The sequence below is a fragment of the Sardina pilchardus genome, chromosome 2, assembly GCF_963854185.1.
Source record: "Sardina pilchardus chromosome 2, fSarPil1.1, whole genome shotgun sequence".
NCBI lineage: Eukaryota > Metazoa > Chordata > Actinopteri > Clupeiformes > Clupeidae > Sardina > Sardina pilchardus.
In genome coordinates, this window is record NC_084995.1 from 10473049 (window position 1) to 10494001 (window position 20953).

At 43.4% G+C, this 20953-nt stretch overlaps 2 protein-coding genes across 4 annotated transcripts; one reads left to right on the top strand and one right to left on the bottom strand.

Annotated features, from left to right (window-relative positions):
• The first annotated feature begins 209 nt into the window (after positions 1-209).
• Positions 210-16838, top strand: LOC134062426 (TSC22 domain family protein 2-like). 3 transcript variants are annotated; one of them, XM_062518432.1, is made up of 4 exons: positions 210-2637; positions 6437-6508; positions 14925-14976; positions 15094-16838. In XM_062518432.1, the coding sequence occupies exons 1-4, from the start codon at positions 836-838 to the stop codon at positions 15403-15405; spliced, it is 2238 nt and encodes a 745-aa protein (XP_062374416.1). In that variant the 5' UTR covers positions 210-835; the 3' UTR covers positions 15406-16838. The 3 variants fall into 3 exon arrangements, with proteins under 3 accessions (XP_062374416.1, XP_062374408.1, XP_062374426.1); XM_062518424.1 differs by lacking the exon at positions 6437-6508 and adding an exon at positions 10302-10376; XM_062518442.1 differs by lacking the exon at positions 6437-6508 and having other exon boundaries at positions 212-2637.
• Positions 16839-17118: 280 nt separating this feature from the next.
• On the bottom strand, positions 17119-20848 carry LOC134062442 (UAP56-interacting factor-like). Its single transcript, XM_062518454.1, has 9 exons — positions 20682-20848; positions 20035-20169; positions 19656-19807; positions 19116-19249; positions 18719-18791; positions 18533-18588; positions 18336-18410; positions 17829-17967; positions 17119-17746 (listed from the first exon to the last, which is right to left on the bottom strand). The coding sequence occupies exons 1-9, from the start codon at positions 20743-20745 to the stop codon at positions 17645-17647; spliced, it is 930 nt and encodes a 309-aa protein (XP_062374438.1). The 5' UTR covers positions 20746-20848; the 3' UTR covers positions 17119-17644.
• Between the last annotated feature and the right edge of the window lie 105 nt (positions 20849-20953).

The following is a 20953-nucleotide window of genomic DNA, read 5'->3' on the forward strand; positions in this document are numbered from 1 at the left end:
GCGCAGCTACCACCTCTGGACTTGATCTATGCAGTTTTGCCACAAATTGGTGAATTAGAGGAATAGAGGAATAACCTATTTGTTTAACCTCAAATCAGTCTGCCGAGCGAAATATAGACTAAACGCTATTTGTTTATTTTCCTAAAGGGGACGCTATCTAGTGTGCTTTGGCGAGCCGTAGAGCCTGTTGCGCTAACTTCCCGGCATGCAATGCGAACTTGCATAGCCATCTTGTAGGGGAGGCGATTTTTTGAGAAATTCAGACCCCGATTTTCGGAGGATAGTGAGTACCCTTGTCTACAACGGTGAATACCCCTTGTTTCAAATTGAGAAATACCTGTATGGTCGGGAATTGAAGTCGAAGACGAGAACAAGAATGAACGAGCTTTGTGGGAAAGTAGATTTTATGTATTTTTAAGTACTGAAGCTAGCTAGCTAAATGAGAGACACAGTGAACGGGCCCGCCTCAGTCTAAAGTAGCTGCTGCAGCTGCGCAGGTACATCTGCGACAGCGGCCCTCTGGCAACTACGGAGACGGGAAATTATTTTACGTAGCAGGCCGGTTCTGTTAGGCCAACGCTTTGGACTCTGTTTGGACGAATAATTTGAACATCCTATTGATCTGGAGGACCGTGTGATCTACCGTCGAACCTTATAACGGTAGCCGTAATGCAACAGGAGGAGAAAGGCAGAAAGATGACGCAGAATCTGGCTAACAGATAGAAACCGTTGCTTTGCTGCTGCTCTCACTATCGGGAATATACAAAAGACGCAAACTTATTTGTTTGATTTCCCTTTAGTGGTCGTGAGAGGGGGTGAAAAGTAAGTCTTCAAAATGTCTAAAATGCCTGCAAAAAAGAAGAGTTGTTTTCAGATCACAAGTGTGACACAAGCTCAGGTGGCAGCCAACAGCGTAGCGGACGACACCGAAAGCTTGGATGACCCAGACGAATCACGAACCGAGGATGTGACTTCTGAAATATTCGATGTGTCCCGAACTGATTTCGAACCTGAGGTATGTGACCGTAGCTCTTCGGAAGAAACACTGAACAATGTTGGAGAGACAGACGCTGCGAACACGCATGCAGCCAGACAGCTACCTTCAACCACGGGGACATTTAACAGTCCTTCTTTTCGAAATATAAAACCGAATTGTGTCACCAATGTAAGTCACCAGTCTCCTCTAACAGGTGTGTCGACGGTGCAAAATTCTGTATCCACTAGCGGGGTCGTGCACCAGCTAGCGCCTCTCCCCTGTGTTGGGGCGGGTAACGTGTCGGGAAGCACGTCTCAGTTGGCCTCGACTAGCTCGGTGAGTGCCTCTACAACGACTACTACCACCACCACCTGCAGTTCACGTTTTCGGGTCATTAAATTAGATCATGGTACTGGTGAACCTTTCAGGAGAGGCAGATGGACTTGTACAGAGTTTTATGAGAAGGATTCCGAGGGATCTGTTATAAGTAGAAATGTAGACACAATACGGCATAACAGCACATTGGACCCTGGAACTGATCGAGACAGTGGTCTTGGAGCCACCGGGGGATCCAGTGTGGCACCATCTGGTCTCTCTGGACAAGGTCCTGATTCCAGTGTGGAAACCGCTCTGTCTGCGGCCTCACATGTGATTCATTCAGATTTGCAGCAGCAACAAAACTATGGTGTAGGCCAGCACCATGTAATTTCAGGTTCTGTGACTCATGAGGTGCAGCAGATGCAGGGCTCTCCACATCCTGTCCAGCAGCAGAATCTCCTTATGACTGGCCTGAATGGCTCCCAACAGACGATGCACATACAGAAATCGCCTGGCGTGCCTCATGGCCCACAGGCCCAGCCGGTCATCTATCAGACCCAGCCACTGCAGCAGCCAGTCCCACCGCAGCAGCTGCAGTTGGGGCACCAGCTTGCGGCTCAGCCCTCTTTGCTACCTGGATCTCAGCTTGAGTACAGCCAGCAGCACCTGGCTGTCACTACTGTTCAGTCCAATTCAACAGCAAACCTCTCCATAGGACGGGCCATTAACCAGGGGCCCTCACCAGTGCCCACCCCAGCCAGTGGAGTTCAAGCTTTGGGGACGTCTGGGGAGATGCCTGGGGTTCTTGGAGGTGTGCCCATCAGCCAGCCAGCGCCTCAGTCCACATCTGCACATCTTCCGCAGCCTACAGGTGGGCCCATGATGGCAACAGGCTCTCTTCAACAGCAGCAGCAACCACAAATAGGACAGTACCTGACTTCGGGGGTGCCTCATGGGCTCCCCAATGCCCAGAATGTGCCTACGGCGCCAACCTCGGTTTCAATCTCCAGTGCGCCAGCCTCCAGTATCCCCACTTCTGTGCCTGTGGCTTCCAGCATGGTGACTCAGAACACAGCCCTCCCCTCTGCCGCCGGGCAGCAGCAGCAGCCTCAGATGCCCCGCAATGGCACAGCGGGGGTTATGGGAACATCAAATCACCCCACCGCTAGCTTGGGACAGACGGACGAGAATAGGAGGAAGTCGGATGTTATATCTCAGTTTCCTGCTGTCTCTGGGAAAGATCTTCCCATGAAGCCTTTGATTCCTGAGAGCCTGCAGCTGGCCCACCCTGCAGTCAACAGCCTGTTCGGAATACCCATCCAGATAGACGGGGATGAGGATAGGTAAGGAATGTCAAGACCAACAGATGGTGATGATAAATGATTACTTAGGTACACTTAATGTCCATGGCCAAATGTTCAAATAGAAGCCTTAAATGGCACACTTAGAGAAAGAACACAGATGAATGTATTGAGTGTAACCGGTGTGTGTTGTTTCTTCATAATGCAAAACTCAAGTTTTCCAATATGAAGGTAGTGTTAGTTATTATTCTAAAAGTATTTAATTTAAAATGAATGTTTGCCTCTGGCAAAAGAGAGAAAACATTTTCTCCTGTCTTTTTAAATGTAGTGTGCAGTTACATAGTTAAATTGTGTACTACAGTAACCCAAAAGGAGCACAGGAAGGAAATATAATGTTTGGTGCTTCTCATTAGGGGCCCAGCCAGCCTGGTGTTAAGTCCCAGTGGAGGAAAACAACTTCTAAACTGGCTGAAATAATGTCCTTTTGTATTCTCAATAGTTATACACAATGACTGTAACCTGAAATTTTCTCGTTAACCAGTTATTTCTCATTAGTTGATTTTTGATGGTAGTCTGTTTGCTCAGTCATAGACAGCTTAGTAGTTTTCATCACCAACCCAGTAACACCAGGTAATGGAAAAACAATTAAACATTATGAAATCACTCATAATAAAGCGCCACTATTCGATAAACTTTAGAATGCAGAAATGTACAAATGACTTACTTTAACAATATACTGTGTCTATATTTGTCTTCAGTCTTACTGGTGAAAGTCAACAGAGTGAGATTGCAACCTCTGTGTCGTCATCTATACAAACACCTCCACGTTGTTCTTGTTAGGTTTAGTATCGAGATTTAGTTCAATGTGGTGTGGATCCTCTGCATGAACTGTAACCCTAGTTATTGCAATATTAGTCTGTCAGCCCCTTGCAGTGAAGAAGAGTCGATTTATGTTTTGCCTGCATGCAGTCTTATTTGTACCAGCAATAGTCTTTCTGTTTTAGGGTATTATGCAGTCTTGTTTGCATAATTTATTTAGACCTCGTCTGTATAACTATATCATTAAGAAGTTCTCACAGTCATGCTAGAGATTGTTTAAAAATAGTTATGCTTAGAAGATCAACAGTTAATTATCACCATCGTCACAGTTTTGGTTGAAAGTGTTTCTCTTATTGCTCAGAAATGTTCAGCTTTCAGTTCCTGCATTGCAAGTTGCTTGCAGTATGTAAACTGGCTGGCAAGTGTGAAAGGAAATGGTAAACTGTCAGGTGCCTCAAATGGCTCTGTGGCTTCTCCGTGATGTATGACAAAGTGTAGTTCATAGCTAAGCTGTGGTCAGGCAGGCAGGCACACAGGCTTCTGTGCAGTGCTGCTTTTGCATAGCTCCGGCCTTTTGTGGTCCACGCTTGCCTTGGTTTCTCAAGTCACACTGTCAGTTTATTTTCCAAACTTGGGCCATACTGCCTTATACCATGATGTGTGAAAAGGATCGTCTCATCGCCTCTGACTGGTATGTGCACAGCAACCCCCAACCCCCCCGCCCCCCCCCCCCCTGACTGACATACATAACACCTTCCTTTGCTGATAGGGGAGCCTCTCTGATAAAAGGGTCCTATCGGATGCAGAACAGTAGTCATTCCACAGAACTCCATGTTAAGTGATAAGGCGAGTGTATACGCGTAGCACTCACGCACTGAAGATGCTGCTCTCCCATGCTGTAGGTTCAGTGTTTTTTGGTGTTGGAGGGAAATTGAGGTAGTTGTGGGCTTTTGGGCCTCTTTCAGCTCAAGCTTAGTGAAACTTTTGAAATGAGCCTCTGTACATTCTGTCCCTCTTTGTTTCAAAGGAACAAGCTTATGTGTCGAGTGTTACTGGACAAAAACTTTGCCTCACAGTTGTTCATGTAAGATAAAGTGTTGACTGATCTGCCTGAGACGGCATTCCTGTGCAGCAGCAATAACTGAAATATTTCCTGAATCCTTGGGACACCCAGACCCAGAGTCCTGTGTCCTTAAACGCTCAGCACAGGCATCTGAGAAATTCACTCTCTTTGGCAGCAGGAGGTCTGCCATGACACCATGGAAATATTTATGATGTATTTCACAACCCAAATTAGATTATGTCAGCATTTCATTTCAGGAGAATGACCTTGTTGTGTACATGTAGCAGTCATTAACGTGACATACATTTATGTGGTATTGTTTAGTCCAGTTCCCCATACCAAAGACTGTGCTTCCTCTGCTGTAGTGTTTAACTGTAGCAATCCTCTGCTCTGCCCCTCCCCTCTGTGTGTGCGTTGGCTTTAACCTAAACATGTGGCGAGGGTAGGGCATGAAGCAGGTTCAGTGCAGTGGAGATAACATTGCTCAACCCCTGGAAATGTTCCTGATTATGTTGCAAACATGTTCATGAGCTTTGTGTACATAGCAAACCATTTAGCCACCGGGCAATTCCTCTTGTCATTTCTGGAGCTTAGCATCCTGTTGTAGCATTGTAAACAGGAAGTATGCTCATCCTTAAGAAGAACAGCAAATTTATTATTCTCTCTAATAGGCCTGGAGGAGACGCACACAAACACACACGGCAGTGAAATAGCCTCACCCTCTCATTTTTGTGTTTTCCCTGATCTGTTGTGGGGGAAAGCCCCCACAATTGAATAGAGATGTTCATCTTGAAATGAGCAATGTGGCAGTGATGTGATTGTATCATGGCTGTATGGTGAGGTCCTGTGAGAAAGCAGGCAGCCTGTGCCCCATCTGGTGGTGTGAATGTTCAGCCAGTCATGCAGCTGGGTGACTGTAAGCACTGATAGGGGCTGGGCCACTTGTATGCCGTTAAAATTAGGTCAAAGGTCATACACAAAACTTGTTGGCTAATTTGCGAGTTCCCATGTGTAATATTTTAGTGATTACACACAATTTAAAAAAAGAGCAATTTGAAGTAATTTTGTACAGCTGCACTGTCATATTTGGATAATTTAAAATGAACCAGCGTAGCATTTAGACTGTAGAAATGGATAAAAAGCCCCAATCCAGCTGAAACAAAATATTAAGGGAGGTTTTCAGTTGGTATGAACTATCTGCTGGAGTAGAGAGTCAGTGTTGTAGGCTGCTTTTCAAGTGGCTTTAATTGCAATACCTTACTTTAGACAGGCACGTCCTTCAAGAGTCGTTCTCTGTGGCTGAACTGATGTTGTTTAGCTGTCTTATTCAGCTTGAGTTGTGCTTCAGACTCATTCAGCACTCCTTTGTCTGGGTAGGCTTTCTGTCTCACCTAGCTGTGAGATGTTTTTTCCTAAATTATTTGTACCACTGTACTGTTATTTGTACCATCCTCTGGTGGCATTTGACAAGCTTGTCTACTGTAACTTGCCACATGAGAACACAATTGTAATGCTGGCGTAATGTGTTATTTGTCATAGGATGAAGTTGGTTGGAATATGGTAAACCATGTCGAACTGCATTGTTGTAGTTTTTCATCTCCAACCTGAGTATCTGCTAAACAAAAAACACAAAATCTGTGTTTTTGCCCAGTTGAACTAGTTTCCTCTGCAGTCAGTCTATGCCCCACAGCACGATTCCAAAGGATCGGATGATGTGGAGCCGGTTCCCAATTGCAATAGTCATACTGGTGTCTCACATTCCTTGTCGTGAACCACAATAGGACAACAAACTATATGTGTTTATGATGAAAGTCTCTGTTTTACTTTATTTGTTTCTGCATGCATATTCAAGAAGGGTTCTTTGTTTGAGTTGAATTCGGCAAATTCTCTCCCTTCAGAAATCTCTCTCTCAGCACCTCTACCCAGGTCTGAACTGAAGGCAGCTTTTTGTTTCCACAGAAAGACGAACATCAAGCCTCTGTGGATGTCAAACCTGTTGGGAAAGATTAGACTTCAGTCTTGCACATCTTAGTAAGACTTCTTTCTGTTTTTTTTTATGGGTTGATGTAGGGAATTATGTTGTCAGCAAAACAAGTGTAAACAAATCAAAATGTGTTGCATTTTAGATTCTTCAAAGTGGTTGCATTTTGCATTATCTGCACCCACTTTTGCCATCCTGTTAATCAGGTTGAGGACGACACCTAGAATGGGTTTCCAACAGTTTTGGAGGAGTTTCCATACATGTTGTGCTCTTGCTGGCTTTTCTTTCCCTCATATTTGTTGAAAAGCAATCGAGGTGATTTTTATGAAGCTGGTTGTGATAATGGCATAACAAGTCATAATTTTGTGTAGAAAATTGTAAACATGAAAACAAACATATGAATGACTTGACATGCCCAAACGTTTGACTGGTACCTTACATTGAGGGCCAGATGTACTAACGTTTTGCGCCCATTTCAGGCGTAACGTGCGCGTATAAACATGGGGATGGTATGTACAAACACGCCGCAATGAGAGAAACGCGCAAACTGCCTGCCATGGGAGCTGAGAATGGCTATTAGCGCTTTTCCGTGTCATGCATATTAATTCCTGGGCGGATCAGCTGAAAATGGGTGTAACGCGCAAGTACAGGGGAGGAGAGGTGCTGATAGCGATTGATTAAGTATTCCGCCTTATGTATGAAAACAGCGCACGTCTACTTTGCGTTGAAAAACGTCCGCCTTCTGAAAGCAGGTGTAATCCAAATTGCGGTTAAATGCGTCTATTAGAAAAACGTTTAGAGTCAGCTGAATCAATATTCAGAGCATCAGTTTTCTTCATTACACTATGTCAAAAGCAACCTTAACTTTTGTTTGACTCTCTAAAATCGTATTTTCTCTTTCACGACATAGCCTACACTTCCCAATCTGTTAGACAGGCATTACTGTAAGTCATATCCGTATAGTCTACCTGCATTAAATAGTTCACAAGTATTTTTTTAAGTGGATTAGTAGAACTTCTAGGCCTACTCTGTCTGTCGCTGCTCATTGACATCTCTTTGTATCATGTATGATCGCTAAACTTGGATTCTTTTTAGTATTGCAATATTCAACTGCGCTTGTGGTTCACGCAACTAGCGCTGTAGAGGGGGCGGGAACGGGCGGGGATGACCGCAGTTAACGTAATGAAGTGACAGCTTAGTAAATTCCACGCAATATAGCCAAGCACAGCGTTCGCATTCTGCGTTTACAAAAACTCGCTGTTAGCGCTGTGTTAGTACATCTGGCCCTGAGTGTACTAAGTCTGAGTAACATTTTTGAAGTAAGGATCTTACAGATGTAATTCTGAGATGGTCATGCAAGAGACTCCATCAAGACTACAGTCCTAATTACTCATACACTGAACTTTTTCTCCGACGCTACCCCAGAAAGGCAAAGGCCTGGCATACCTAGAGCATTAGCATTCCCTAGCCGTAACATTGGTTTGATAGGTGTGTGTGTGTGTGTGTGTGTGTGTGTGTGTGTGTGTGTGTGTGTGTGTGTGTGTGTGTGTGTCCATGCATGTGTTGACTGCATGAATGCACTTTGTAGTCATTTAGGTGCCTGCTTTGTAGTGAAAGGACGTATGACATGCAGACCAGCCCTGCGCAATGCAATGCAAGGCACCCCTTCTGCGCCTGGTCCAGCGCAATGATTTATGTGGATATGTTTTGCCTGCTCCTTCCACAATCTGTTTCCACTCGCTGGGTGAGCAAATAGTACTTTCCAAAGCAAACAGCTTTGACTCCTCATTTGGAAATGTGGGAAACTTTAAGTCTTGAAAGCCATATTTTTTTACTAGAGGTGGGGGTTAGATAAGGCAAACCTTTTCCAGATCCATGTGTATTCACAATCCACACATAAAACTGACATATCTGCACATTGCATTTGCATGTCATGAAATATGTCAGCAGACAAAACATGAAATATGTCAGCAGACAAAACACACAGCATAAATATTTCCGTGCAAGCTAGCAGTAAGGGTTTGAGTGTGCTGAACCATTATTATTAGTCACTCTTTTGCATTTTTTTTGCATTGCATTTACAATTTAGTCCATTGAGACTTGAGACCTTTTTCTCCTTGGGCCTGGTGTGTTTTAGCCTGCGTGTCCTTGTGTAGTTTCAGTGAGCCCCACAGGTTCCTGAAACTGAGAGTTACTGTGGGAAGGGGCCTAGTTAAGGTGGTGTCTGTGGTCTGTTCTTTAGAAGCTTCTTGGCAGTCTGGGACATACAGGCATTGCAGGGTTTACTGGTGATTCAGTGGTCCATTACATTACTTAGGCACAGCTATAAGCATTCAGAACACCTTATACCTTATCTATGTTACATTTACAATTAAACTAGTCTTACACTGGTTAGATTGTTACTTTGATTTTGACAGACGTCTCAGACATAGCGTACCGCTCTAGAGTTGGATTGGAACAGGCCGAGACCTCTAGGTGTTCTCGGTCCGTTTGTTTTGGTCTGTGTGTGATTGCTGTTCATATACAATCTTTGGGGGACAACTTCCACATTTCAGTTCAAAAGCACCCTTATCACCATATATTAACTGTCTTTGGTTTGAAAGCAGTATAAAAATGGCAGTCTAGCTCCTGCGACCATTTTGCATATTTCACATCAGTATCCTGGCCTTTGGTCCAGGGCTGATTACTTTGACTGCTTAATCAGTTGTCCCTTTGTCCGCTATATTGCATATTTGTATTGTTGTATATTGTCACGGGTTGTCATCTTGAGGGGGTGACGTACACTCATTGAAACCATCAAACATCTCTGAAGATGACCTTTCTTGTGCTGGCCCCAAGCTGTGAAATGAAACAAAGTTTTTATTTATGGCACAGGTTCCTGTTCGGCCCCCGAGTTTCCCTTCAGGCCACAGAAGCTGACGAAGAACGTGAGATTGTGCAATCGTCCGAAATCATTTCAAAGGACTTCCTTTCTCCTCGCTACCCAGTCTTGATTAGGGCTCAACCCGATGGCGTTTGGTGTTGGTGTTGGTAGTGTTGATGTTATGTGATGTCGGTTGTGATGTCGGTTGTGGTGGTGGTGGTGGTGGTGATGGTGGTGGTTGTAGTTGTCGGGGGCAATGTGCGTTCCCCCATCCCTCCATCTGGGTCAGAAGGACCTGGAGGAATGGAGCAGGACTGGAAATTCGTGACCGTGCAGGGTGAGGTAATGCCGCGCTGCTGGTGATGTAACAAATGTTTTGTACACTGAATTCTGGGAAAAACCAGCGCCCTCCAAGTGGAGATGTTCGCACACATGCTGGTCCCTCCTCCTCAACCCCCCTGCTCAGCGCACAGACAAAGCTGTAATGGATATGAGTGGGTGGGGGTGCAGAGGAAGAGCAGGGAGGGGGTCCGGGGGTCTGCGCACGAGGCTGGCCACTGATATAGTACACACTGTTCTTGGCCTGAAAGTCCCTATAGACTGAGGGCATAGAAGGTAACGTTGCCTTATGTGCTCCCATAAAACTTTGTCCAGAATTTATGGATAGTTTGCAGTAAAAGAATGTAAATCATCTGGTTCATTCAGGGTTGTGGGACTGCTAAAAGCCCTCCCCCTTTAGTTTTCCCCTACTGATTTGTGAACTTTGGTAAGTATTCAGAGCTCTAACATGATATGTAGCTTATGTGAAATATCATGTCCAGTGATCATTTTCCTATGTCAGGGAGTCTCTTTTGTTAATGTCTGCTAACACTACCAGATGTTTGTCTTTGCCAGTTGTCCCTTGCACTGCCCTGTTTCCACATACGACGCATTCACTTCCTCTCCTTCTTTTTTACTGCACTGTGTGGTCGGTGGTGCAGGAACCCATCCACGGCTTTCTATCAAGCCTTCCAGCCTGGCGGCAAGCTGCGGAACTGGAAGGCGCTCAGCGATAGGTACAGTAACCATGCTGGGTCTGGTGTGAGCCTACTGTAGCCGCAATGAGCTTTTCAAACGTGCATGTTGGCACAGCATTGCTAATAATATGCATGAGCCAGGAGAAGTAGTCACTTTTGCTTGGCCTCCAGTAATGGGTCAGAGCTTTGGCATGCCAAAGTAAAGAGAAGGTGTAGATTAGAAGGATCAGCTCTATTTGCCATGGTACTGACCAAGGTGAATGTGATTGATTGTCAAGAGGTTGAGGTCTTGCTTATTGCTCTACTGGCGGTGTTTCGTGGCAGTGATACTTTAAGAAAGGCTTATGACTTGAGGATCCTGCATCAAGATAAACAAGACTTGGCAACCTCTCTGTTTTCACTGATAGATTCAGTGCTCACAAGCTGCAGTCTTGTATTCAAGATGGGCCTATACTCATACATCATGTCAGTGATTTTAATCCTGTAAATATGAGTAATTAACAAAGTTACTAACAAAGCCAATGGCATGATTCGCATGTCTTGTAATTGTACAGCTATATCTTGAGAATGTCTGGTGTGGTTACCTGAAGTATTTTTTTGGTGATTTATCTAAACTCAATTTGTTAAGATTTTTTTGTGCTGTATGTCTGTGGAAAATCTGTCAGCCAGCAGTATATCAACATAATAAGCAATTACGGAAGGTGTAGAGATTAAGATGGTTCTTCTGAAGAAGTTACTAAGACTGCTGACAGTGACCATTGCTCTTACTCATTGAGTTTTACTACAGAATGTTACTGCTTTCTCTTTTGTTTCCTAGATATTGCCAGTAATCATCCAGTTTTAGTTCTTCTGTTATCCTGACAATCCACCCAAAGAAATCAGGATATTTCGTAACTTGTATATGTTCTGGTTTGTCATCCGTCATCTAGACAGAACTAGATTCTAATTTGCCTTTCTGGAGTTTAATGACTTTTTAGGGATTTGTAGACATGTCTTAAAGGTGCTCAGTAAATCAATTTCAAAGACTAAACAATAAAACTACAGACGTGTCCATCTCTGCTCTGGTTTACCCAGTTCAGCTCAGCCTGTGCACAATAAACAGTGGAAATTCACTGCGGCCCATGTGTCCATGGCTTCAACTAGGGATGTTAACCGGTGACTGTTTGACCGATGGTTGACCGTATCCACGTTAGCCGATCAAAGTTGTCGCTAGTCGGTTAAAAAAAAAAAAAAAAACCGATCTCTAAATTAGGCTATTATTATAGACAGTGGACTAAACGCTACTACAGCTAGCCATCTCATTCCAAGGTCTTTTTTGCGTGAAGTTAACAAATTATCCCTCACACTCAATTTGTAATAACTCGCCTGCGTGTAGGCTACTTAATAAACCAATAAAAACATTCGCACGCATGCCTTGGCCGGTGCGTCTTTTGCAATTTGGAGGTGCCCGTTTTATCCATTGTTTTTTTTATCGTGTTGCAGCAACTTTCCGCATAAGATGGGCTTAGATTTGGAAACACATTACATCTACATTTCAGGAAGGGTCAGGAAGGGTCAGCAATGATAACAGATAAGGTAATGATGATCATCTTTCTTTATTATTGTTAGTAGGCCTACTTCCTCAAACTATAGCGGCGTCTCCTCGGAGCTGTCATTTTCTTAAGTGAGCCGCGGCAATTTCAGTTTCAAATGAGCTTCTAACGCTAGACAAACGCCTTTATTTGCAACGCGATCACCTTGTACCCAAACCATTTCGAAACGAAGGAGCCATTTGTCCTCCACTTATTTACAAGCTCCTTGGTTTGCGGGACTCATGTTTCGCGCTCTAGGGGATTTTAAAAACAGTGACGTGAGTGAAAGTGCGGCGCCGCCGCCGGGGCTGTGTGTGTGAGCGGGGGACAGAGAGATGCGACAGAGTTGCAAAACTGCGTGGCTGTTATTTCAAATAGCGTAGAATATTTTAAACGAATCGGTTAACCGGTTTCAACCGGCTAATGAGGCTCGGTGGTCGGTCAAGAAAATTAGTAGTTTTCGCCATCCCTAGCTTCAACGCATTATGAAGAACCCTAATCATTCTTAGCGTCCAGGGGGAAAAACATGACACAGGGCTTGCCTTGCATACAGGTTGGTGTCTGCTTGTGCCTTTGAGTAATCCCTTGAGCAACGTCCCAGATGATTTAGGTTCAGGTGAAGGTACCTCTTATCTCTCAGGAACATTTGGACAGCACTCACCTGTCATCTTGTTGTACATGATGTACGAGCAGCTCACTGCTGAAACAGGCTATGTGCTGTTTATGATGTTCCTGAGGCTGGTGATGCAGCAACAGTTGTACCCTAGAGGGCAGAGATGAGAAGTATTCAGTAATTTGGTGGCTTCCCTTGTTTGACTTATCATTTCAGTCTTTCCCCCCCCTCACCCCTCCTTATTTCTCTGCTCCTCGTTACTGTTGACAGTAACGTTCAACACCAACTCGACATGTACTTCTTTAGTCCCTGGAAGTCTATATTATCATTTCACAGACATTAGCCAAAAATGTCAATGTTCCTGTCATATCCTGTAGGTTAAGGGTCAAAGAAGTCCTTTGAACCATGTTTGCATCTGCTCATGGTGAGACCACTTCTGTTCCAGGGGACAGGCCTCTTTTGAGCTGCCTTGCTTTATAAGTTCCGACATAGATGTATCCTGGCATTGAAATAGGCTGGTTGTGATAAGACAGCCATCACTTGGACTTGTTTTTTCAGTTGGTATGTGGTTCCCTAATTATCAATGTGTGTATCTCCCAGTGTCCCTGTCTTCCAGATAATTATGTACATCTGTCTACTGAAGGATGTACTAATCTAGCAGTTTTCCAGTGATGTGCAGGGGGCAGTCAAGCAGTGTATGGTTTAGGGATCTGTGATGTGATTACATCTGTACGGATGCCTCTCTTATGCAAGTTGATTTGTTTCATTATTGTAGCCTGTGTATGAAATGAGTTATACATGCCTCTCCCTCTCTAGTAAATGATAGCGGTCTGGCTTCTCCTTCCAATATTTTCTCCCCCTTCAATTCAGGACAAGTTCTGACTTTAGCTAGTCCTACATGGACTCAAGACAGAATTCATATGACTGCACTGTACATCTTAAATCTCCTGCTAGTAAAAAGAGATTTGGGCAAGCTCTTCTCTGTTAAGGGCAAAAGCCAAGGGTAAATAACTGAGTTTGGCTTTGATTATATATTTTCTAAGCCACCCCCACCCCCACTTGTTTGCCTAAGAATGCCCAGGAGGCTCTTTTCGTCATTCTTAGTGCGTGTGTTCCTATTGTACTTTCAACATATCTACATGGGGCCTGTGTTGTAACCCCAAAGGCTATTCATGGGTTTCATCAGGTCCCTTTCCACAGGTGAATAAAATCAAGCACCTTGATTATCAATGCAGACTGCATGGTGCTTGATTAATACACCTGTGGAAAGGGACCTGATGAAACCCATGAATAGGCGTGTGGACGATGTACCTTTAGGTTTTTGCGCCACAAGTTCAAAGAGATGAAAGACAACAGGTCGGGTGTCGTGTCACTATGAACGCATTCCAGTTGTAAGAAGACCATTATTCTCGATGCTTATCTCCGTTTTCTTGCTCTCTTATTGTACACGTAAACTGACTGGTGAGATCGGAATGTACCGTCAGTGAGGTTCGAGATGATCTAGGTGCGAAAGGATGGTGGCCTACAGTGACTCTGGCGTGCAGTCAGGTCGGAGAATATGTAGGCTAATACATGACTTCATAAGCCCCTAACGTTGAAGCTGGCTTAATACAGGCAGCAAATATTGTCAATGTCAGTGGCAATCTATTTGTATAGTAAAAAACAACAACAGTTGACCAAAGTGCTGTAAAACTGACTTTATTAATATTATGTATTTTAGCCAGCTTGGTTAACTTTTCACAGAGAATGTAAAAGGGCTCTACTTTTCAGTATTCCGAATACGAGGCACGCGACATGAAGTACATCAGCCATATTGATAAATCATAGGTTGTAAAGCTTTCATAATTTACTGAAAATAATTTGACAAAAACCTGACTACACTGTTTCACTGGTCAGGCTGGTGCCAGTTCCTCTTGCGTGGTAATCATGGAAAGCGGAGGTACCGCCCACTTGTTTTTTCATACCCAGTGCTCGGGAAAATTCCGTTCAAAAGAGCACGGAGGAGTCTGAAAGCTGCAGTTCATTATCCGTCCGACAAGACTCCGTGGCAAGGGGTATCTAGCTGAACCAAAGATCCTTGATTATTGACGGCTTCAACCCTCTCTGGCCGAAGTCGTTTGGTGTTATGCGGAAGACGTTATCCACTAGGTCAGCTCGCGCGTTGCGCTGTGCAGCTGTGCTTTTTATGCGCCACAACAGGTAATTCAGTGAACAAACAGGCTTACTTTAGCAAAGACTCATCAACCGTCTCTGGCAGCAGCAGTGTCCTGGGATGCGTTTCGCGATACTTGGTTTGAAACGCATTTATTCTGTTTGCAGTGAAATTAAGACGTGCAGTTACCTGGTAAGTAAAATTCACGTTAAATTCATGTATTAATGGTGTGATTCTTCTCTTTGTTTCAGTGCCTCTGGTGCCAGTGTTGTTGCCATTGACAACAAAATAGAGCAAGCAATGGTAAGAGTTTGTCTATTTATGCACAGTGGCCAAATTCAACATTTTTTATGCAAAGTCATTGAGAAAATGATATGCGTATTTGAACAGTTTATAATTCAGTACTTTTTATTGTCAAAGGACTTGGTCAAGAGCCATTTGATGTATGCCGTGCGTGAGGAGGTAGAAGTGCTTAAAGAACAGATCAAGGAGCTGTATGAGAGGAACTCTGTTCTGGAGCGGGAGAATGCCGTGCTCAAGTCCCTTGCCAACAGTGACCAGCTCTCCCAGCTGTCCGTCCAGCCGGCCACGGCCACCTCGAACAGCACTCCACCACAGCTGACCGGAGGTCAGGCCCCAGGGACAAAGATCCTCTCCCAGCCGGCTCATCCCCTGGAGGTCAGCAAACCCATCGCCACGCCTCCACTCCAGCCCAACGTCACATCTGCCTGAAAAATGCATCCTTCTCTTCTGTACTGGGGAGAGGAGCTGGACTAATATGCTTAAACAGATACGTCCTTAAGTTATTGAGAGAAAAAAAGAAAAAAAAAAAGTCTTGTCCCTCCATCGGCTTGTGATCAGCAAATGAGCAGTGCTTCAATGTTTGTGCTGTCTGCCTTCCCAGTGTTTTAGACAAAGGCGGTCTTGGATTGGGATATGGCTTTCTTGCTAGGCACTGTGTGGACAGGCCTGAGGACGAACACCACGAGGGGGACAGGTGAGCACCTGGCTCTGGACCAGGGGGCGGGCCGGGTCCCCAGAGGGAGTGGCCAAAGAGTATTGACAGAGCTATTTTTTTAAAGAGAATCCAGCCAGGAATAAAGGGGGTTTATTTTGTAGCTTTTGCTGTGTCATGCCATAAGAAGCAAGAGTCTATTTTTCAGAGCCACCATACTTCACACCATACATCAGCACAGTTGTCCAGTTATGTTATTTATTGTAGGGCTGCTAATTTTTTTTTTTTATTACCATTTGTATTTGTTTTAAAGCAAGAACAGTATCTGCCATCTGATTCCGTTCTGTAAGATGAGGGCCTTTGGAAACTTGATTGGTTTGAATTGATTTGGCAATTGCAGCAAGGTTCAGTCCTTTACCAGAAGTATATTCAAACACTTTGCAGACAAAACATGGAGGACTAGCTCAAACACTAAAGTCAGTTTAACTTGTGGATTGTATCTTTATAATGGTCATGACTCAGTATGAATGTACATTTGTATAGAGTGTAAAGTATTAAGTGCATAGAAAGTTTGTACAGGTTCTTGGGATGAGATCTTAACAGAATCTAAAGTACTTGTTTATGAAGAAACGTCAGTTCTCTTGGTAGTTTGTTTTAAGTCGATTGCCATACTCTCTTCCCTAACCTCAGAGTCTCACGCATAAGGTTTGGGGGCAAGGGAGAAAAGAAGCTGTGAAATTGTTCAACCTCCTTTGTAACCAAAGATGCAAAGCTGTGTCATCTTTATTTCTTTTTTTTGTTTGTTTGTTTTGCTCTTATAATTTGCTTTCTGTACTATTGTCATTACTTTCTCCACCACACTTTCCTCTATCTTCACCCTTTCCACTCTATTGTTTCTTTTTTTTTTTTTTTTTTTTTTTTTTGCTGTTTAGCATGTTCTGCATGATTTGTACTTGTCAAACCACTTTCTTACCTCATATTTGTATTCAGCACTCTTATTGTAAGATAGTAGTCTGTGAACATTGTAAATTTGGGGGAGGACAGAGCGAATAACTCATGTCGATGGAGGAGCGGAAGCTAGTGTTACACTAGTCTCAGACAATGAAGTGAGCCATGTTTTGTTCATTGAAATGTTTGGATTACATATGCCAATAGTTTTGTTACATTGCAAATTTTAATGTATTTAAATAAATGCAATATTCAGATCCAATTTGGATTAATGGCCTTTGATTTAAGGAAAAGTTCTCACCTTACACAATGATTACCATTTTCTGCATTCAATGCCTGGAACTGTAACTTCAAACAGACTGAATTAATACCACTTGCATCTTCTGGGCTGTTGAGCCTACCCCAAAGTCTGCTCCATATATTGGAACAAGTTATTGGAAATCGAGGACAGTAATCATGAATAACTACACCACTGTCAAATACGTTGTTGCCATGGTATTTCTAGTAAATTTGCTATTGAGGCCACATTCACATACCAAAGAAACATTTAACAAAAGTTTATTTGAAATATAAAACAAACTGCTCATTAAAAAAACATGTTTCAAACAAACATCTGACTATTCCACTGCATTCCACTGCATCATGTTTTTTTTCACAAAGGGAAAGTTAAAATGTTGGGCTATGATTTCACAGTTAACCCTCAGCTGCTAACATGATCTGAAATCAAACGATCAATGCATTGAAACAAACTGAACTCCTCTCAAACATAGACACTGCAAGAACAATGGCAGTTTCAAATAAAATTTAAAAAAGGAACTTGCAATCATATTCCCGAAAATCAAGTCTTCTTGGGCTGACGGAATAGCACACAGTACCATCAGCCATCATTGTTTTCTCCAAGTGACCACGTCTGTAAATCATGATAAATTCATGACTGCCCCCGGTTCCATGAGTGCATGTTCCCCTCTCTCATGTACAGTGAGTGTGGGTCAGAAGGCTGGTCTGTGATAGGGGCAGGAAACCATGTAACCTAGGATAAGCTTCACCGATTGGCTCCAGAAGGTGTCACTAGCCTACAGTGACATATCGGCTCCCCTTGGTGCTTTGGGCTGCTGCTGTTGTACGCCGCTCCTTCAGAATGCGGAACCGCTCGTTGAGAGTCATGGCAGTCTGCAGGAAGAGAGGTATAGTGAGCTCCTAATAAGTAAGTAAGTAAGCCATTACTTGATCAGTAGAAAACAAGAGGAATCACCTGTTTCCCAACGCTGTTGATATCGAACTGCAGAGAAACTCCTTTGGGGGGCTTTCTCTCCGGCTCCTTCTCCTTCTCCTTCTCCACCTTCACAGGAGCAGGCGAGGACTGAGGATGCAGAGACCATGCTCTGGCTGGTCTGAAGAGAGGATAGACAAATGTATTGATTAACTGCTAGTAAAAACACAGCTGAGAAAACTTTAAAACTGAGAAAACTTTATATATATATATATATATATATATATATATATATATATATATATATATATATATATATTCTCAATCCATCTTAATTTAAATTGTGCAAAATACAGCTATTTTATAATCTAGCAATGCGTAGCAATACACCTTAATCATACAAATTATTTGAAATTTGCAACGCTCTCGAACTGAGACTTCCCAGGATTAGAGATTTTTAATACAATTTTAGATTCCTAAGGAAAAGCCATTCATCCATGACAAAAGTTATTTAGTTATTATGTGTTGAAAGAGAAGCAAGACACTCACTCAGGTTGTGTCCTTGCAGAGGGATTGTCAATGCACACGGTCAAGATTCCACTGTTCGTTGTTGATGTGCGCCACCTTGTGGAAACAAAAGATATTACATCAGATAAACCCAGGATAATTATGTCTCAGAATCAACTGCAAATTCAGTAAGGTCAACATATATTCCAGAATTCTAGCAAAAATGTGATTTTACATACGGACGTGTTCTGTGCACAACAGGAGCTGCGTCACTCTTCTGAACTGAAGCTTGAACCTCAAATATCAAGGCATAAACAAGCAGATGCTAAGTATAGAACCACTTTTAGTTGTTCACTGCAATGCAATAAATCTTTTTTACAGCATCCCTTTATAACTGAATGAAAGACCCAGACAGTAGTATTCACCTTTAGACCTCTTCGGTGGAGGAATGTAGCTTGACGGGCTTCTCTCTGGGCTTGATGAATAGGCAGCGCCGTCCTGAAAGGTGGGTAATAAATAAATCACAGTCAGCTACTGAGCATATGACCGTGCCATTCCCACCATTGCTCAATCAGCTCATCAGTCCGAGTTTTCATTTTGCTTGTTCCCTTCCCCAGAGGACAGCGGCAGCATAGTATTTTTGGCATCATTTACATTTATTAAATTAGCATACACCTTTATCCAAAGTTTACTTACAAGTAAAGAGCAGTCAAGCCACTATGCAATAAGAGACAGCTACAGTTTACAATAGTATAGGGATGACCAAAGGAGAAAAGTTTAGGTGACAACAAATAAGGTACACTGTGTAAAGATAACCATCACCTGCGCTGCTGGATGGGTCTGCGTGGCAGTGTGTGTGGGGGCTTTGGGGCGTCGGTCTGCCTGTATGGCCGCCTCTGTGTGTTCATGCGCCTGCGCTGCCCTTCGTAAACAAACGGCCGGGATTTCTGAGGAAGCTAATGCATGAGGAAAATGTGGATTTATTTCTTCACAGACCAAACTCTATTACAGCAAGACATTACTTAAAACGATGTATGCCCCTTAATAGTTAAAACCCTTTAACTCTTTTTTACCATACTCAAAATGTGGCTAGCTTATATAAGAGTAGATGCACCTGGGAGGTATTCCAAGTACGTGGTTTATTGACAAACCCGGTAAGTTAACTCAGAGTAAGTAGTAAACCTCCTAATAGCACAGCGGTACGGCTTTATTCTCCTTACAAATCCATGCCATTGGGTTCTTGTAAGAGGTTTACCTACTCTGAGTTAACCAGGTTTGTCACATGGTGCTTACATGCATGGTTACATTACAAATGATCATGACAGACCATTTTACTATAACAGCAATCACATGCCAGGTTACCTGGTCTGCAGCGGCTCTGTTTAGTGGACTGATCCCCTTGAAGAGAGTGGCCGACTTCCGAGCGGCCAGGCCAGTGATCACCCCTTGACCACGCCGACGCTTTACCGGTAGTGGAACTTTATTTCCACGAATGCCGAATTTAGCCACACCCCCTAACCAGAACAGAACAAGTGTTGATATTTACCTATGTTATTACCTTTTCCCAGGAAAATAACTGACATTCTGTTTCTCTCACTTAAAAAAACATCTTTAAACAAAACAATGTTGGCAGTCGTTGTTAACCATGCATCATTGTCGTCTGTGGTTCGGTAGACACATGTCGGTATGTCGGTGGGTCGGTACTACATTCACTTTCAAAGAAAGATGATGAATCCTCAACCTCTTTGATTTGGGCCAACTGGTAATGATCCCGTCCTCCTTCCTTGTGAGAGACGACCCTTGGCTGGAACTTTGTGTTTAGTGGCCCCTTTTCTCGACGTCTGTCTTTGTTTTTTGTTCAGCCGGATAATGTCATCTGCAAAAATGAATAGATGCCTTATTGTCCACTTCATCCAAACTGACATCCTTGACCATATCACTGTGGCGGTACCGTAACGTAAGACCCAAATTAGGTTAAACTAAAAGTAAATGATTGCTAATGTCTTCAGAGTAGACTGAAAGTGTCTTAAGTAATGGTCGCAACGTCAGTCATACCGTAAAAGGTGCAAACTATGACATGTACAGTACATGCACATGTGCAGCAATATTTACATGACTTGACTGGGGCAATAAAGTTAGCTTTACATCCAGGTAGTAGTATCAAGACATAGGACGCTATGATTGCAACTGTTGTGATGTTAAGACGGGCACTGCACGAGTTTCCAAAAAAGAAAAAACTCGTACAAATAATTTAGTACTAGTCGAAGCTCGTATTTTTCTGAGCATCATGTGCATCATTGATCTACCTGACTACCTGGAGCACTACGATAGGGACTGAGTGGATTAGCTAGTTTACTGTTAGCTAGATTTTGCATCATACAGCCTTACCTAAGGACATGTCAATTTTATCAGGTTCCTCTGAAAAACCACCGGATCTAGCTTTGAAGTCCATTTTGTTGATATCTATATGAATATTTGAGCTACGATATATTTAACCGAAGACTATACGTTTGTCGGGCTGAAACCGTCTTCTCCTCCCCCACGCAGACATACAATATCAAATCCAGTGCATTGTGGGTAATATATCCTTCTTCGGGTTGATTACCCGCAGAGCAACATTTTACCGCCACCTAACGTACTGGAGGTGGTGTGGAAATTAG

What these genes read in the sequence shown, in the direction of transcription:
- LOC134062426 (XM_062518424.1), top strand. Translation starts at nt 836, where the DNA reads ATGTCTAAAATGCCTGCAAAAAAGAAGAGTTGTTTTCAGATCACAAGT. An exon ending in TGGAAGGCGCTCAGCGATAG is followed by an intron (nt 10,377 to 14,924) that starts GTACAGTAACCA and finishes TCTTTGTTTCAG; the next exon opens with TGCCTCTGGTGCCAGTGTTG. An exon ending in ACAAAATAGAGCAAGCAATG is followed by an intron (nt 14,977 to 15,093) that starts GTAAGAGTTTGT and finishes TTATTGTCAAAG; the next exon opens with GACTTGGTCAAGAGCCATTT.
- LOC134062442 (XM_062518454.1), bottom strand. Translation starts at nt 20,745, where the DNA reads ATGGACTTCAAAGCTAGATCCGGTGGTTTTTCAGAGGAACCTGATAAA. An exon ending in AGTTGGCCCAAATCAAAGAG is followed by an intron (nt 19,808 to 20,034) that starts GTTGAGGATTCA and finishes TGTTCTGGTTAG; the next exon opens with GGGGTGTGGCTAAATTCGGC. An exon ending in TCCACCGAAGAGGTCTAAAG is followed by an intron (nt 18,589 to 18,718) that starts GTGAATACTACT and finishes TTGATATTTGAG; the next exon opens with GTTCAAGCTTCAGTTCAGAA.